This window comes from Ictidomys tridecemlineatus, chromosome 15, assembly GCF_052094955.1.
Source record: "Ictidomys tridecemlineatus isolate mIctTri1 chromosome 15, mIctTri1.hap1, whole genome shotgun sequence".
NCBI lineage: Eukaryota > Metazoa > Chordata > Mammalia > Rodentia > Sciuridae > Ictidomys > Ictidomys tridecemlineatus.
The window spans coordinates 34,215,417-34,234,403 of record NC_135491.1 but is presented as its reverse complement, the minus strand read 5'-3'; the positions used below and the strand labels follow the sequence as shown (position 1 = coordinate 34,234,403).

Sequence of the window (18,987 nt, the reverse complement as noted above, 5' to 3'; positions counted from 1 at the left end):
ACAAAAGACCATCCTCTTGCGGTTTTGGCACACCGAGGATTTCTTCAAAGTACCAGGGGATGTGGCGGGAGATTCTGCCTGAGCCACGGAGCTCACACTCAGGGGGCTTCCAAAGAGGGGAGTCTCCCCCTCAAATAAAGGGGGTTCCCGGGAGGAAGTCAAGATCCTTTCTCCTCCTTTCCTCCTCTGCCCTGGGGCCTACCCGTCCTCCCCGCTCACAGCCCCCAGGCCGGAGGAACAGAGGCAGAACAAAAGTCAGAGCCACTCAATTCTTTGTAACTGGGAGAAGTAGAATAGGGGGTCAGAAGGGGCATCTTCCAGGAGAGGAACGACAGGACGGCGTCCGGGGCAGGAGGGAAGCAGCTGCCTCTGGCCTGGACGGTGGGCTCCTCCTCCTCGGGGTCGGGTTCAGATGGCCAACCAGTGCTTCAGCTGCACAGGGAGACAGCAGGCCTTTGAGACAGGGCCCGGGGCGGGGACCAGGAGCACCCGGGGTCAGCGGGGCAGGGCACAGCCAGCAAAGGGGAGACAGGAAAAACAGCCGGTCCCTTCAGTGCCCTCAGGGGACAGGCAGGTGGAGGCCACACTTATCACTGAGGCCTGGAAGGCACAAAGGCACCTTCCCAGATATGGAGGTGTGACACAGGCCCTGGCTACTCGCAGGACTCCCCGATATCCAAGTCCTGGCCTATTTCTTTTTTTAAGGGATAGAATAGGGCTTAGGCCAGGAATGTGTCCCTGATGTCCCCGCAGCTCTTTCTTCAAGATAAGACATTCTCACCTGGTTTGGGGGCACCCCATGGTGACCACTCATGGAAGGAAATATACAGTTGTAGGCAAATGTGGCCTTGGGAATCGGGGTCCGAGGACCAGAGGGCAGGAGGACGCTGGTGAAGGCAGAGGGCAGGCCCTTCTCCTCCTCCACCCATCACCACGGTCCTGGGGGCTGCGGCCACTGTCACTGAGTTTTCAAGCTCCCGGGGCCTGCCACCTCGGGGAACAGCTGGGGCCCACCCCACCCCAGCCCTGTGCTCCGGGCTGCACCGACCTGGAACTGCCTGACGTCCCTCTCCGCCACCAGGTGGTGCTCATTCTCCGGTGTGACGCCGTAGGCCACTCTCTGTGGAGACGGAGCAGGGAGGAGCCTCAGTTTGGCCCAGGGACAGCTTCCCAGCGGCCAGGGGGCACCCTTGGACCTGAAGCCCCTCTTGGATCTATAGAGACACCCTCCCACTCGGTCCCCTCGGGTCCTTCATCCCGGGGACAGTTGCCAGGCCTGCTCTGGGGCTCAGGCGCTGGGGAGGCCTGCGCCTGGGAGCTGGAGGAGACCCACAGGGTCCCCTGGGGGCCTGACTGCCCGTTAGGGGCTGGCACTGAGCCAACACACACGGGTCACTTCAAACTCAGGCCGCAGCGAGTGGACAGTGAGAGGCGCCTGGGCTGGCGTGGGATCAGGGAGGGCCTCCCCAGGTGGACCCGGTGCAGGGACTGAGGAGGGGTGTGAGTCACGCTGACCCTCCTGATGGGAGGCGCTCCGCTCCCCACGGGTGAGGAAGGAAGGCTCCGGTCCTGGCTCCCACATCCCGGGGTGAAGCTGGCTGAACGGGGTCCTCCCCGTGAGCCAGGACGGCGGCCGTCTGACTTTGGGATTTCGGCGTGATAAGGACAGGGATTTTCTTAATATAGCTCCTGGAACGGTGCCTGGCACACACTCGATTCTTCATACACACCTACCCAGTGAGCAGGTCAAGGAAGGAGGGAACGGGACCTTTGTTTCACAAAGTAAGGACTTGAAGGAAAGACTACTGCCATTCGTTAATTTAAAAAAGGGGGGCGGATTTTCACAGTCAAATAGCGGGAAGGACATGATTTCAGAACACGGGCTCCATGTCCCCGGCATCCACAGGGACTTGTGCGTGTGCATGCGTGTAAAAAAGAAAACCACGTTAGAAGTCCTCGATTGAGGCTGCTCAGATCATCATGGTCAGGAAAGAAGTACATAAACCAAGATGACCAGACCAGTGGGCTTGGGACATCTGTCAGCTTTAGAAGGGGACCCAGAAGTGGGCCCAGCTCGGGCAGTCTGGCTGGTGGATCCTTCCTGACTCCAGGGCGCAGCCTCTCCTTGCTTACTCAGAGGCAGGAACAGCCATGGTGACATGGTGACAGCTGGCCCAGCTCCTCCGTGCTGGGCCCTATGCTGAGGACGTCCTTTCTCCTTGAAAGGTGCACAACATTGTCCTCGGGGACAGAGGTGGACACGGAGGCTCAAGGAGATGGATAACGTGGCCAGGGAGGCAGATCTGTCTGGCCCCCGCAGCCCTGCGCTTCTGTCTCACCCCAACAGGAATGTCCCTTCCCGTCCCACCCCCATGGCCAACCCAGAGCTCACCTCCCAGAGGGAGCCCCGCAGGCTGAGGAACTTGTAGACGATGTAGGCGGGGACCAGGACCATGGAGGACAGGGCGATGCCCCAGCCCACCCAGTTGGCCCAGGGCGGGAAGACGTAGTCGTCGTAGGTGAGCGGCTTGAAGTTGATGATGCTGACCACCACCACGAACTGGGGCGGGTACGGGGGGCGAGGGAGGAGAGAATGGGGGGAGATGAGCCAGGAGAGATGAAGCAGGAGCGAGTGGATCCCAGGGAAAGGAGAGAGTGCGGAGGAAGAGAATCCCAGAGGGCAACTGCTGAGGTGGACGCCCACCACGTCCCCAGGCTGAGCACCCAGGGCTCCTGTCTGCGTGGCTGGCCTCCAAGGCCCAGTGCCTCCCGAAAGCAAAGGCCTCCACCCCAGCCCACCCTGGGCTTCTAGCCACACAGTACGCACCAGGAGGAAGGCGGGGCTCACAAACTTCCAGCACAGTCTCCAGTACAGCCCGGGCTTGAACCCCATCATCTGCTGGATGTCGTTGCTAAACCTGTCCACACCTGGGCACACAAGGGCACGCCTGTCACGGCAGTCCCTCCCTATGGCAGGCTGGACCCCCAGAGCCAGGGTATCCCTTGGGTCCCCCACCCCCGGAAGTTCTGGCTCCAAGAGACTGAGACTGAGCCGCTGGGGCTTAGGAGACCCGGGAGGGCACTTCATTGATGCAGAGCAACGGAAAGGACAAACTCAAGGACAGTGTCACCTTTAATAAGCCACCCCAATTAGTGTGTAAGAGGGAAGCCAGGGCTCGGGCAGGGCAGAGGACTTGCCCCAGGCTACAGAGCCACATTGCCCTGACTCCAAAGCCCAGCTCTTTCTTCTTATTCTTTTTCTGAAAATAGCAACCATGTGCACATCCTTTTTGCATGCACACGTAGACATACGTGGACACACGTGGATGTGTGTCCCTGGCTGCAATCGGATAGAAGAGGTCAGGCTCCTACGCTGCAAACACTTCCCAAGAAAAGTCAGAACAAGACTGATACCTGGGTGTCCCACAGAGGGGGAAAAACAGCAATTAGCATCTGACAGTTGATCAAATGTTTTCTCGGGTTCTAGAATAAGGTTATCCGATAAAATACAAGATCCCCAGTTAAGTTTGAAAAGGAATGGGATAAATATGTCTATGCAGCGTTTGGGACATACTTATACTAAAAAATAAAAAAAAAGGAAAAAACATTGTTTATCTGAGATCCGAGATTAACTGGGCAGTCTGTGTTTTGCCTGCTCAATCTGACAATCCTAGGTGAGAATGAATTCCATGGGTGGGCTCAGCGACTCCCAAGGGTTCCTCTTTAGACCCGGACCTTGGTGCCTCGGAGGCCTCTGTCGCTTCCTGTTAAGGGGAGTTTGTCCGAAGAGGAGCTGGGGTCAGGGAGACTTGCTCCCCACATGAGGCCTGCCCAACTCTGGAGCTTCAGGAGGCTGCCTAGGAATGGACGTCCTTTCACATCCAGCTGGAGGGCCCCAGGAGCCCTGGGGACCAGAGCTGTTCACGTACCGTAGAACCAGGACACTCCGATGGCTTCCATCAGCACCGCAAACAGGATGGAGGTGCCGGCCGCAAACGTGTCCAGGAGAGTGAGCACGTAGATTCCACCCTGGGGCACAGAGAGAGGCCTGGGGCCATCGCTGGCCAGAGGAGGCCACTGACTGCTGCATCTACCACGTCTGACCTGTCCCCTGACCCACATGCTCAGAACCCTGTTAGGGAATGCAGGTGACAGGGTTGTGGCCCTACACATAGGACCTACCTATTTGCGTTCTAACCAAGGCCTCTGGGAGCTGTGGGCTCTAGGGGTGGGGGAGACAGACTTCAGAGGGGCTCTGCTGTCCCCAGATCCATAAGCAGCAGGGGTGCCTGGAGATCCACGGGCTCAGAGGTGGAGGGTCACCCAGAGGAGGGGCCGCAGGGCCGAGGCCGATGCTGGCCCTGTTCTCATACCCCATTGCTCCGCGGGCTCAGCCCAGCCCTGCACGCGCCAGCTCTACCGCTGGGGACTGACATGCAGTCCCGGGAGCTCCCAGTGGCCCCCGAGTCCCTCCTCACCTTGGTTATGCAAAACAGGGCCAGAAGGAACGTGCCCACAGTGACGCCCAGCGTGAAGAGTTTCCGGTGGCGCTTGAGCACCTGGAAGTCGTCCGCCAGGCCCGTGATGACTGCCTCCATGCCTCCCATCTGGAGGGAACAGGTGGGTGTGCAGCAGGCGGGGGCCCCAGTCTGGGCCCCAGCTGCCTTGGGCCTCCAAGGCCAGGGCCTCAGAAGTCAGTGCCTGGTGCTACCTTCCTGCCTCCCCTCCTCCCTGTCCTGCCCTGCGTCAGTCAGACTCAGACATAGAGGGTGGAGAGTTAAGTTGACCTGCCTGCCCCCCACCAGCTCCTGATGGCTCCCTCAGCCCCAAGGAGACAGAGGAGCCCGCAGAGAGCGAAGGGCGTCCAGTGCATTCCCCAGGGGACACATTTGCACATAAAAAGGGCTTTCTAGAAACATCCGCCAGAGAAGAGCTTCTAGTGTGGGCAACTTCAAAGCAGCAGTTTTGGACACGGACGTTCAGCTGCCTTTCTCATCTATCAAGTGGTCACCTCGGACTCCAGCCTCCAGGTGCGAATGGCTCTCCAATCCTATTGCTCTGGGCACATGCATCCCCTTAGGGATGAGCCACTGGCTGAAGAAGACACAGGCCACCAGGCTCCTGTCCTCTCCTCTTGGCAGACATTGTCAATCAAAATCAGAATTCTGCTCCTGGCAGATCTGTCCGTTAACGGAAAGGCAGCGGGAGGAAGCTGTTTGTCAGCCCTGCACACCTCAGGCACCGTGTGCGAGGGGTGGTCACAGATACCAAAAGATGTCAGGAAGTGCAATCCTGCAAGGGAGCCTCACAGAAGGATCTAAGAAATGTTTTTTGTTGGTTGTCGATGATAAAATGGAATAAATGGGAAAGAGGCCGCCATGTCCCCTCTGCACTCAGCCCTGTCTGCACAATGAGGAATGCTCTTTCACAGGCTGAGCCGGGTGACCCTCAGGGAGGCGGGTCGGGCCCAGGGATGGGGCAGATCCTGAGCAGGGTCACTCACGGAGCTGTCAAGGCCCAGGGCCAGGAGCATGATGAAAAACAAGATAGCCCAGAACGTCGATCCCGACAGGGTGGAAATGGCTTCTGGATACAGGATGAACACCAGGCCAGCTCCTGTAACAGGCATCAAGGTCCCTATCAATGGCAGGGACTACTGATCAGACCACAGGGAGCTGGGGAACATCTGCTCAAGCTCAGCCCCAGGACAGTCATGTGTAGTGGGTAGTGCTCACCAAAGGTCAGGGGATGACACGTGAAGCTTGTAGGACCACAAGCAACAGGGTCCCCAACCATGGACTAAAACCTCCAAGACTTGATTCAAAATAAGCCTTTCCTCTTTATACGTTGATTTTCTCAGGTATTTTTTATTACAGTAACAGATAGCTGGCTAACACAACCAGCGCATCAAGGAAATTGACCTCAAACACCCAGGCGAAGAGCAGTGCCTTTGCCTAGACAGCCATAAGCTACATGTGGCAAACCCATCTCCTACACGCCATGAAGGATCCACTCTTATTTTCAAAAGCTGGTGGTCCTCAAAGTCAATTAGAGGGAGCCCTTACCCAGGTCTCAGCTTCTTTGTGGTGGAAAGAATACAGGAAGCAGTGGAGAAGGACATGGCTCCAAAGTCAGACTGATGAATTGCTGGCATCATTGTTCACCAACTGGGTGACCTTGGTCCCCGTGCTTTGGTTGTCTTACTTTTGTCATCATTAAAGTGACTCTTACCTCTCATGTCTTATGAGCACTAAATGGAATTAAGTTCCTATGGTTTGAACGTAGAGTTGTCCCCACCAAAACTCATGCTGAGGTCCGGTCCCCAGAATAGCAATATCCAGAGGCGTTGGGGACTTAAAGAGGTTACTAGGTTGTTAGGATCAACATTTTTCTTGTAGGAGTGAACATTGCTCTTTAAGGACTGGATTGTTACCGGGAGAGCAGATTATTTAAAATGCTCCATGCCCAGCCCTTCTACACAGTCATTTTCCCCTTCTACTTTGTGGTGAGTTGAATAGCATGTGGTCCTCACCAGAAGCTCAGTGGATGTTACTGTCACACTCTTAAATCTCTACATCTGTGAACTCATTGAATTTCTTTTACGCATAAATCACACTGCCTCAGGTACTTTGTTATAGCAACAGAAAATGGACTTAGAGATATGTAAAATGATCAGCATAGGGGCTTCCAGAGTGGGCACTTCGAGAACTGTTCCCCCTACTCCAACTCAGAAGAAGGTTCTGTTGCCTACCCAGGGCCCAGCGTTGCCTGGAATTCCCACTGACAGCCTCGGGGAAAGTCCATCAAGGGGACAGTTTGGAAACGCCAGCCCTCGCAGTCCTACCGCCAGGGGAGGGCTCTGCAGCCAGGAATGAGGTGGCTTTCTTGGTCCCTCCTCCCTTGGCTGGAGCCCAAGTGGTCTGCTCACCCACCTTCAGTGGCCACGTCCTCGATGTTGACCTTGTGTTCATGCGCCATGTAACCGAGGATGGAGAAGATGGCAAACCCAGAGATGAAGCTGGTGACACAGTTGATGGTGCTGGTCAGCAGGGCGTCCCTGGGGGGAAGAAGTGCTGCTGGTTCAAGTCCCCCTGACTCTCACCCTCCAGCCCTGCCCACCACGCATCTCTGCCCATCTGTGGAATCTGCAGCCTGGACCTCGCCTCCAAGGCCGTATCCTGGTGCCACATGGACCCCTAGTGACCTTCGCTGGGTCAGTAGCTGCCGGTGCAGGAAGTAGGTGACTAGCTGTGGAGGGACTAGTTCCACGCCAGACTCTGGTACCCAACTCTTGTTGGGGAATCGGGTCATGAGGCTTCTTCTTCCAAACTCTCCGTGGCTCCCCGGGGCCTCCCAACGGCTCACCTTGGCATCAACCTTCCTTTCAGGGTCATTTCCCATGACTTCCAGGCCAGTCTCTTGGCTGGTCCCAGCCCCGGTGCATGCTGCTCCTCACCGCACGAGCCTTCCACCCCAGGTCTGCCACCATGGTCTATCCAAGGCCGACCACCACGCCCTTCCTTCCCCATCCTGAAGCTTGCCCTGATGGCACATAGTCATCCTACTCTTTCTCGTACCCAAGACACTGTCATTCTGCTTAAGCCTCAGATGGGGTGACAGATGGACTCTGGTCCTTGCCCATCTCTGCAGTCCTCATAGCACCGGGCCTGCAGGGGGCAGCACTGAGAACTTACTGACCCAGACTGGAGCAGGTCTGACTCACTCTCCCCTCGGGTCTTACCTCTGACCCAGCCAGGCCTGACCAGCCCCGCTATTCCACCCCTGGGGGCCTGGTCATCTGACGGACAGAGCCAGGCAGCACCATCTGCTCTGAAAGTCACACGGTGCTCCTCTGACCCATATCCAGGATCTCCTGATCCTACTGACCCCAGCTTTCCCTGATGGGTACCTCGGGACCGTTTAAAAAGCATCCCGGGGTAAACACATTCATCAGGACACCAGAGGTCCATCAGCATTCACAGAATGCCCAGGATGTCCACGGGAAGGAAATCTGGCTTGTCCAAGAACGTCGGCACCAGACCCAGACCCCAATTCCATCCCCACAAAGGTCTGGGCCTTTCCTAGCTCGGGGAAGGAACTCACCTGTAACAGTTGTTGTCAAACTTATTGTAACTGGCGAATGCAATCAAGACTCCAAATCCAGCCCCCAAGGAAAAGAATATCTGAGTGGCAGCATCAATCCACACCTGAAAGCGTAGACGGAAGCCGTCACCCTCTGCTGCCTGCAGAACTGGAGCTCGGGGTGGATGGAAAGCCCCGGGGATGCTCTGGGACCAGGGAACGCCCCCTCTCCCAGAGACAGCGGGGGTCTCCCTAGCATCTCCCAGCCTTGGGCAGCCAGGGCAACCTCAGCTTGGAGGAACTCACAGCATCAGCTGAAAGCCCTTAATTTTCAAAGACAGTTTATCAGCTTCCTGGTTCTGAGCCAGGGGGTCGACAGGGCAGGAGCAGAGAGGGTCCTGACCACCTTAGGAGTTAAGGGGACGACACCCACAGCAAGGGATTCATGAGGGGACTTTTCCAAGTCCAGGACAAATGGTGGCCTTGGAAAGCAATGGGGATTATTGATTGCATCTTTGGGGTGATGCGTGCACACAGCTGGAGGCCTGAAGACATGAGCCCCTCTCCAACCTCCCTGCCAGGTTTAGCCCTGGTCAACCTCACCCCCTAATATCGTCACCCTCTAATATCGTCACCCTCTAATATTGTCACCCTCTAATATCGTCACCCCTCTTCTGTACAGCGGGGGTCATTACACCTAGCCCACACCAACTGAGCTGCAATTCAGATTTGAATGGGGAGATTTCTGTCCTCTCCCCATCGCACAATGAGAGGGGCACTCTCACGGGGGGGTTGGGGGTCTGCTCCTTCAGACTGCATGAAGGGCTTGACCTCCACATGTCTGAATGACTGGGGACAGCGAGACAGTTGCATGGCGATGTGCTGGGACATTGAGCGGGGCAGGAAGCACACTGGGACATAGCTCTCCTAATTCTATGTTGCTGCCGCCTGCCAGGATCTGTGTGGGTTCCAATAAAAAGCGAAGAAGCCCTGGAGAACTGTGAGAAAGTTGTTGAGGTTTTCTCCCCGATGGGGACCCGCGGGAGGAGGCCGGAAGTGGTCTCCGCTGTCATTTAAAGATACTCAGGGCACTCGGTCCCTCCAAGATGGTCTCTGCACCCATCCTCACCCACTGCCCTGGACTTCATTTCCAAATTCACCCCTTCTTCATTGCAACTTGGGGCTTTAGGCAGGATGGTGAGCTGGAGGAGGCTGCTGGGGGAGAGAGGTGGCAGGTCCAGGTCTCCCTGGGGGCTAAGGCTGCTCTTTTTTGCTGACATGACAGGATGGTGGCCAAGGCCATGGCTGGGGACTAGAGAAATAGGGAAGGGGCAACTGGGGTGGACGAGGGTGCCATGGGCCCAGGACAGGAGTAAGCACCGAGGGCATCCTGGTCCCCGTACAAGGTCTGGCCCACATTGCAAAGTGTGGTCCATGAAGGCCACTAAAGGGAACCACAGAAGCCCAGGCCATCAGAGTGGGACGGGCAGACCCTCAGGGGACCTGCCACTCAGAGCCGGAGGGGTCCTGTCCACAGCTGCACAGCGAGTTTGTGGCAGAACTGGGACCAGTTTCTCCCATCTCCGTCTGCTCCTGAGAGCGCTCCCTGCCCTGGCCCAGGTCTGGGTGGCACTGACCGTGGCCTCCTTTAGGCGGTGGAAGTCGATGTGCAGGTAGGCGTTGATGCCGTTGGAGGCGCCGGGCAGCGTGACGCCATGGACCAGGAGCACGAACAGCACAAAGTACGGCAGGGTGGCCGTGATCCACACCACCTGGCAACGCATGCGCAGCGGTGAGCCCCTCCACCGGCCTCCCGCTGAGGGGAGGGTGCTGGAGGGACACAGGGTCCTCTCCCGAGAGCCAGGCAGGCCCTCCCGCCAGCTCCCTTCACCCAACCCACGTGCCCAGGCTCCACCTCCAGGTCAGGCCCGAGCCAGACTCCAGGGACAGAACAGTGAACAGAGCCGGCGCGCCCCGGGAAGCTCAGAACCCGCGAGGCCATCTCCATAGTGCCGAGACGGAGGCTGAGGTCGCCATGGGCAAAGACCAGGCTCTCATAGCACAGGTACCACCCCCTCACAAAGCCACCTCTCCTGGTCCCTTCGAGTTGCCTCAGGTAGAACTAAGCTTATCCCCATTTTTGTGTCCACTGCTCCTGCCAGTCCTGCATGCATCCATCCGACCACAGGTATTTTCTGGACCCATCTTACAGGCAGGGTTTTAAAGATCTTCATTTTTACCTCCCTCCTCCTCCTCCTCCTCCTCCTTCTTCTTCTCCTCCATTCTTTTCCTCCAAATTTGTTGCTTCTCCCTCTTTTCCTTTACCCCCACTTAAGCACACCCTCCGAAGCCCACTGCCCAAGCAGGCCTGTGGCTGGGCAGAAAGCAGAGTCTCTGCCCCTTCTCCATATTAGTTGGAGCAGATTTGGGACAAAGTGTCTTTTTTCAGAAACGCAAAGGGGAAGAGATCATCCTCAGACTAAAAAGAGCCCCCTCACCCTCCTGCCCACTTGGAGGAAGAGATTACAAAATGTGGACGCTGAGGGCTACGCAGGCCTCTTGGCTGTTCCTTGGTGCCCATGGCCACATGTCATAGTCCCTGGGAAGCTCTAGATAAGAACGCTGACGCGCAGTTCTCAGTCTCGGGGTTTCTGATCTAACTGGTCTGAGGTGATATGTGAACCCAGACTGAACTTCGGTGTATTTCAAAAACTCCCCAAGTGACATCAATTTCAAGGTTAAAAATCCCTGCTATAGGCAAATGCAGCTGTGGGCGTCCTTTTCGGACAATACTGTACCCTGAACAGAAAATCAAGCCAGGGCCAGGGTGGTCAGACCCAAGGAGGACTCAGCTGAAACAGGAGAGCACACATAACTTAAAGACCAGGTGGTTCCTCCTCTCAAAAGTTCTGGCAGTCTGCAGGCCCCAGGGTCTTTGCACGTCCCTTGGGAGAAAATGGAACCCTCAGTGCATGACTGAGAGTCAAGTTCTTTGTCCACCTTGAAAGACAGGGCTCAAAACAAAACTCAAGATACAGAAAATAAAGTCCTATGTTTTCCATGCCTTCGCTTAAAGACGGAAATGTATCCTCCCTTTGTATGTTTGTCTGTCCTTCTCACTGGACTGTCACACCTTAGAAACAAAAGTTTCAAAAAATTATGCCCAGCACCTGGCTTGACTGGGTCCTTTAAACCATTTATTGGATGAATGATTGGACAACTGGGGAGGTAAACATGGCCTGGAAAGGGAGCTGTTCGATCTCTGTGTGGCCTCACTCCACTCAGTGGCCCTGGACTTGGTCTCCCGAACCAGGACAAGTGGCTCCTTAGCATCAAACACAGACATTCCTCCATACCTTTGTGGGGTCCTGTCTACTACGGGCCCCTACAATTCATGTCAGTAGCCGAAGCCCAAGCTGCCCTGCCCATCCCCGCAGGTCAGAGGTGACCACCCAACTGCCAGCAAAAGAGAAAAATCAATCTTGCAATTTTTACTCCAGAGGATCTCTCCTTGGGCCTGGAGGTGGCCCTGCATTGGCCATGTGTGAGGTTCCAACATGGGTACACGTCAGAGCGTGACCGAGATGACCGTGACAACAAACACAGAGAACGGGAGCTCACTCTGCCCATGCACACATCTTCAAAACTAAACCATCCGAGTCTTGTCGAAGGTTCTCAGAATTGATGGCTTATGTGAGTTCCGCTGCCTAAGACCTTGTGTCAAACGTGAGTCTCCTGGATCCTCAGGCCATAGCTCACCCTTGCCCACAGGAGCCCTGTATGCACCTTGGGCAAACAGAGGGACATTTGGGTTCTGTCTCCATCCCAGGCCTCTCTGCTCTCAGAATTCCACTCGAATGCATCTCTGGCCAGGAGAAACCAAACTCCTGTTAAAAGTTTAACTTTGAGTGCAAATTTTTACTTTGAGCATAAGACAACGAACAGCCCATTGGTCTTAGCAAGTGTGTTCCTAGACCCCAAGGAATGTCACTTTTTTCTATCACCTGAAATTTCTTACCCACCTGATGTTTCTGCAGATAATTTGTGAAGTTCTGGGGGTACTAGTACGACCCAAACCAATTGCTTATCATCAAAATGAGGAGGATCTTGGTTCCAAGAAAGGAAGGACTTTTGAATGATAGAGCTCTCTAATGGAAATGAGCTGCCCAGGAGAACAGTGAGGTAGATATACCTCACTTGAAGGTATACAAGCCTTGCAACAAATCCTGGCATTGGGGAAAGAATCGCCTAGACTCGGGTGAAGTTGGTGAACAGCATCAGCATCTCCAAGAGTTCCCAGACTCTCAGGAAAGGACAAGGAATTGGAGTTTTAACAAGCTCCCCAAGTAATCCTCACATACGCTCATGTTGGAGAAGCTCCTGACCTGCTCTAAGGCCTAGAGAACATAAATGTCCACACTGCATTAATTTAACCTTTACTGACTTAGAATTTGTGGTCCTCTGAACTGAGTCTCAGAGACATTTTCATTAATAATGAAGGCACAGTTGTTTTAAAAAAAGACTTATGGGGTGTGCGCTATGCACCGATGTTACTCAAGAAAACACTGAGCTACACGTATTTTGGTATATGTGTGGCTCCTATGCAAGTGATGCTGTTCATCACAACTGGGTCCAAACAAGTTACCGAGGCAAGCCAGGACCAGCCTGAATTGAGACAGTAGTGGGAAGGCTTGGCTAGAATTACGACTTGAATATGAAAGTCACAGGGCTATATTTTAATTTAAATATTCTAGAGCTCAGGTTTCCTTTGAATTGATCTGGCTTTCTCTCTTCCCAGTAGCACCATCCCTGATCGAATTCAGGAGGTACTCCATCTAGGGCCACCCCCCCAACAGCCCAAAGGCTGGCAGTGAAGTGGGTGAGTGACGCTGATCCCAGCCAACTCCGATGTCTTGGTTTCTCTCCAGGGAAGGGGAGCCTGAGGTCTGAGTCCAATATGTTCCCAGAGTAGACAGGGCGGGAGATCCAGAAAGTGGACCGGGCTCCAGCATGGCAAGCACTGCTCAGGCCTCACCTTCCACCCTGAGGTGCCGGATGGGCCAACCCAGTTGTCATCGGGTGTGTGGCCTGGGATAACCCCTGTCCCATTCAGACCTGCTCCCACCATCCCCGGGGCCCAGGAGTCAGCATCTTCTGAATCCCAGCCTCCACTTGCCCAGATGGGAAGTGTGTGCATTCAAGATTCACCGCAGGCAGGCTCTGCAGCCATGGAAGGCTGCTAAGGAAAGCTGTGTGCTGTTCCAGACATCGTCCGGGAAGAGATAAGCAACATTCTTGGTCTCCTCCTGAGCCACTTTACAAAAACTATTAAAAACAGGGCACAGGAATGTCCTAAGCAAAACTCCTTGTTCTAAAAATCTTCCCCACGGACTGCTTGGGGCCTCTGCCTGCTCAAGTGCCAGAACCCTGGGGAACTTGCGCAGAGTGTGGGCTGTGGCTTCAGCAAGGGGGGGCCTCATATTCCTCGCTCCTCCTGTTTCCACATGGGGGACTTCCTCCTGTTTCCACATGACGGTGACACCACCGTCCCGCCCTTCATGACACTCCTCCTCCTCGCCTCTGAAAGTGCACTTGGCAAGAGAAACTGAGCATGCTCCTCCTGGCCTCTCTGTAGCATCCAGTTGGCTGGCTGTAGGCAGCTTGTGCTCTGCTCTGGCCAAGTTCCAAGCTAAATGGTGCAGGCCGCACCCCTTGGGCAGGGGCTATGGGGAACTTAATCTTGGCTTTCGGTATTAAAAGCCTGTGGGGAACCCACACGTGGGCCAGCATCCCTGCCGTTCACAGGGATAGAGTGTGACTCCCCTGTGGGCCTCTGCAGGGGCCAGGAGAGTCCTGCTCCTGGTAGCTAGAGAGTTACAGAAAGCACTAACTCAGCCTGGGCTGGTCCTTCCACACCTCTGTGGCTTTGTTCATGTGGATCCTTTCGTAGAGAACCTCTTCCTTCCTCCTCATTCCTACCCATGCCTGTCCTCACAGACCCAGCACAAATGCCCCCTTCTCCACAGTCTTTGTAGACTCCCTCAATCCAAAGATCTCCCTTCCTCTACTCATGCAGCATCTCAGGCTTTTTGACCGTGGCCTTTGGTAAGGAATACTTTCTATGTCAAGTTCAACTACACATAAACATATAGGCTGCCTTAACTGAAACTGAATGGCTCGAGACAGCTCATCTCTTCTATATGCAAGGCCCTCTGATGATCTAGCCTATATCATTTTAACAACTTGTGGCAACCCACAAGGTTGATCTAATGACAGCTTAAAAACCCGCTGTTTGTACTTCTATTAAGGTATAACCTGACCACATAATGGGAAATTATCTCCAAGGTAAAATTAACTTTAAAATATAAAGCAAGAAATGCTGGGATGTGACTTAGTGGTAGAGCGCTGGCCTGGCACACACAAGGCCCTGGGTTCCAACCCCAGCACCACAAAATAAATAAATATATAAATAAGCAAAATTTATAATACCATGTGTAGACTGTAACCGTTAATATTAGTGTAAAGGGAGACACCCATATATAGCTCTGGATAGAGTCCCGAGACACTGTGACATTGGCTGACCCACAACCCATCCATAATGAATATAGACTAAAAGAAATTGAAGAAAACATTTGTCTTACTTATTCTTGCATCATCGGTACTAACATCAAGCCTAGCACACAGTAGGTGTCCACAATAAGTTAAAAAGTTTACTAAGTTTGATGAGTTGAACTGAATTCAAAAGAATCCTCAATAAAGTATTAAAGACTTATTTACCCCCCCCATTCTTCAGTCCTTTAACAGATATTTACTCAAGACCTACTCTGTGACAGTTTTTGGGATGGTGGTAGTCCTAGACTGATTTTGCTCTACACTCCAGAATTCCTTCCAATCCTGATCTGCATCTCATTTTAGTCCTTCCTTAGGAAAAAATCCTGTATCCCCAATGTACTGATAGGAAATTCCACCTCCAGTTGTTAACAGATTACATTCCCAGTGGCTGTTGGTCCCCTGTCCCTGTCCTTGCTCTCAAAGGCATAATAAAAATTTCAAAGTACCAGACAGAATCCTGATGCATCCTGCTTTCCAAAACAGTCACTGAATGAAGCTTCTTCCAAATTCATCCCTATCTGATTTCGGCAGACTTGCCTTGTGATTCCCCTACCCCTCCAGTGAACTCCCATCTGTGTGTCATCCCCTCCCACATGAACTCCAGTCTTCATCACAAGAGTCGCTTTGGCCATTGGACAACAGCTAGCATCATGCAAGAGAGACTGGGAGAACTATTGCACATCAGGTCTTGTCTGCTTGGAACCGTGATCTGGAAACACAGTCACCATGCTGCGAGGTACCCAAGCAACATAGAGGAGCAGAAGAACCACCCCGCTGAGCTCAGTCAACTCCCAGAATCATGAGAGTTAAATATTTAAAATCACCACATTTCAGGGTGGTTCATTACACACCAATTGCTAAGAAAAACACTGGAAAGACATTCCCCAGCTTCATTCTTTTTCATACACTCAAGTTCTAGAACCCATGGGGATTGGTGTCCCCATGATATTCCACAGGCTAACAAATCAGTGCAGGCCATTCCCTGAGTATACTCCACCTTTAGAGGCTGACTATAGAGGGCAGTGTCACCCAAGCTGAGAATGCCCCATCTCGGCTGGACCTCCATGACCATCTTACCCTGTGTGCTTCTTTCCAAAGCACCCAGACCCCTGGGGGCCCTCAGCACTGTTTCAGAGGAAACACAAGCCTATGCATACAGCTGGATATCTTCTGGGGCATTCTCTTTTACTCAAAAATTCAGAAGGGTGGAGATTTACTAATTTTATAGTAAGGCAAATGATTATGTTCCATGACATTCCAAATAATTATGTGCTATGCAACATTTGCATGAAGCTTTAGGTCAAAATTCAAGATCTATCAAGGTAGAGATGGGTCAAGAGTTGTTTTGGGTTTGATCCTCAAGTCTTTAGGGGTGTCCCAGTACCTGGTCTCTGCTATTAGGGGAATTTTGGCTGAAAAGTATGAAGACCCCAGATCTACTTGCACCCCTTCACCCTGCTGTTGGGGTGACTCAGGCTCAGGGAAGGAAGGGATTCATCCGTGTCAATGCAGAGCTGAGGGCTGAACGAGGCTCCATATTCTTTGAGCTCCCTTGTCTTTTCATCAACCACATGGTTATAACCAGAAATATTTTTCCCCCAAGGCCAAGCTCCCAACTGAAAGAAAAACCGAGACATTACCTTTCCTGATGTCTTCACACCTTTCCAGAGGCTGAAATACAGGATGACGACAACGAACATGAGACAGAGGAGGAGCTGCCACTGGGGCAGGCCGATGTCGTGAATCCCGCTGCTCTCATGGAGATGCAGGACACCACGCCTGTGGGGAGGAGAGGTGGGGGCAGGGAAAACAGCGTCAAGGAGCATGTCCAAGGCCATGCTCACGGGCCTGTCCCACATGCACCCTGATGGAGACAGGGGTCAGCCACTCTCCCTGACTCGGGGGCACTGGCCGCTGCATGCATCACATGGACTGGTTCTGGTCAGCCATGGCCTGCACCCAGGATGGCTCTCCAAAGTGCCTGCTGCATGGCTGGCACTGGGGACACAGTGATAAGACAGGGAAGGTCTCTGCTTTCTAGAGCTCACCCTCTGCAGCAGCAGGTCTCTAGAGGAGGAAGAGCCTATCTTGCACCCCAGAGCATGTTTGACGATGTCCAAGGTGATTTCAATTGACATGACTCCAGGGGACCTGGACCACAGAGCTGCTAGACATCCTAAATGCCCAGGACGGTCTCCAATAACAAAGAATTATCCCATCCAAAATGCTCATTTTGCTGAACTGAGAAGCTCTTGTCTAGAGACTAAGACAGGAATAAACAAGTCTCCTAAGAATATCTGCTAAAATCAAAGATACGCATACTCTGTGTCCTAGCAAGTCTACTTGTAGGTATTTATCCAATAGAATTTGTACATGTTTACCAAAAGATATGTTCTAGAAAGTTCATCACAGCCTTGAGCATAATATCCCCGAATTGCAAAATACTCAAATACCCATTAACAATAGAATGGATAAATTATGTCACATTAACTAAAATGAATCATTATACAGCATCTACCCCCAAATGGGTGAAACTCTCACACATAACGAATGCTATGAAAATGTAGTCAAAGTCAAAAGGACACGGAAGAGACAGAAGTCCAATTCCATTCAAATTAAGCACTGTACAATAACAAGCAAAATTCACCTAGGGGTTAGAAGTCAGAAAAGGTATGCTCTGGAATGGGAGAGAAGGTTACTAACTGGGAGGGACTCCTAGGAATTTCTAGGAGACTTGTCATGCTCTGACTCCTGATCTAGGTAGTGGTCACATGGATGCATTCAGTTTGTGATATTCATTAAGCTGTCACTTCTCTGTAATACGGTCACCTACAATAACATGTTTCTTAGGTAAGGAAAATATACCATAAACATTTAGAAGGCTTGAGAATACTGAGGCACCTCATACAGGGAAGGAATGGTAAATAGAATTGGGAACAAGATGTCCATTTGTTAATTAGAATCAAATCAAAATCCACTGGGATCAAGGTCAAATAAGCCAACTGATAATCCAGTACAGCAGGCTCCACAGAGGAATTCTACACCTTCACAAGACACAGCAGCAGGCCTGGGAACACCTGGGTGTGGCATCTTGGCTCTGCACCCCAATCACGCATCCCTCACTTCCGGCCTGTGGTTACCTGGCCCATCTGGGCCTCACGCACACTCACGGAACTGCTGGCACACAGTCCCCGCCTTGCTGTGCTTCTGTTCTAACATGAGAGGTAGCATTAACTGCAAAAGACAGCAATAGAGTGTGGCAATTGTTGGGAGGGTTCAGGGAGCTGCCGGGGCCCCAGAATGGGTCTCTGCCCCATCTTCCTCTGAATCTGATGCTCAGAAGCTATAGCCTACTGCTGGATACCTAGCCAGGCCCAGCTCCAATGTCACCTCCTCCTGGAGGGCTCCCTGATTTCCCCTGGTCTCTAATCCTTTCAGTTTCCGTGTTTCTTGGCTCATTTGCCAGCAGTGTGCCCCTGCAACATGAAGGCTCATAGAGTTGTCCCTTGGTACCTGTGGATATCAAAATCCATGAGTGCTCAGGTCTCTTACATAACATGATACCATCTTTGCATATACCCTACACTCATACCTATGTATATTTCTAGTAATCTCCAGCTTCCTTATAATACCTAATACAAATAAAGGCTGTATATTTGTAGCTGTTATACTTGGTTAATCAAAAGTAAATGTCATGCATATAACTACTATACTGGTTCATTTAGGGGAAAATGACAAGGAACTGTACATGCTCAGTACAGATGTATTTTTTTTTCAAATATTTGCACTCTACCCTTGACCGAATCCTTGAAGGCCCACCTTTTTTTAAAAAAATAGCTGATATCAAAATTTTAAAAAATTTAAATCTTTTACGTCATAAAAATATTACTCTCTGGGCCCTGTTCTCAACCAGTTAATTCATAATCCTTGAGCAACAGAACCAGGCCACCAGTGCCACCCCTGCCGATGCCAACTGGCAGCCAAATCTCGGACCCACTGAGTCAGAGGCCCACCCAAGTTATAGGCTTCTTTTAGGCCAACTTGAGCCTCCCAGAAACTTTCACTTTCCTGGCAAAATAAAGCTGGATTTCTAAATCTGAGGAAAAGAAGGCTCAGAAAGGCTCTTAAGAAATAGGCGTGTAACTATTTCAGGAGCCTGGGTGGTCAGAGGAGTCCACAGACGAGAGGCGGATGATGGTTTTTGCTGGAATCGGAGTAGAGGACATGGGAGGGTCCATTCCAGGCCCATGAAGGACCACACATACCCTCCGCCTGGAGACCCATCCAGCTTAT

The 18,987-nt window shown here is 52.6% G+C and overlaps 1 protein-coding gene across 1 annotated transcript in view; it reads right to left on the bottom strand.

The window, feature by feature from the left end:
- Positions 1-255: 255 nt before the first annotated feature.
- Positions 256-18,987, bottom strand: part of Slc6a2 (solute carrier family 6 member 2) — a 35,915-nt gene continuing 17,183 nt past the window's right edge. Inside the window, exons 5-15 of the mRNA XM_013365598.4 lie at positions 16,335-16,473; positions 9,720-9,854; positions 8,104-8,207; positions 6,933-7,057; positions 5,504-5,616; positions 4,479-4,607; positions 3,930-4,029; positions 2,828-2,928; positions 2,393-2,560; positions 1,049-1,120; positions 256-432 (exon numbers count right to left, since the gene is read on the bottom strand). Of these exons, the coding sequence (XP_013221052.1) occupies positions 409-432; positions 1,049-1,120; positions 2,393-2,560; positions 2,828-2,928; positions 3,930-4,029; positions 4,479-4,607; positions 5,504-5,616; positions 6,933-7,057; positions 8,104-8,207; positions 9,720-9,854; positions 16,335-16,473 (1,210 nt within the window). The 3' untranslated portion in view covers positions 256-408. The remainder of the gene's footprint in view (positions 433-1,048; positions 1,121-2,392; positions 2,561-2,827; positions 2,929-3,929; positions 4,030-4,478; positions 4,608-5,503; positions 5,617-6,932; positions 7,058-8,103; positions 8,208-9,719; positions 9,855-16,334; positions 16,474-18,987) is intronic.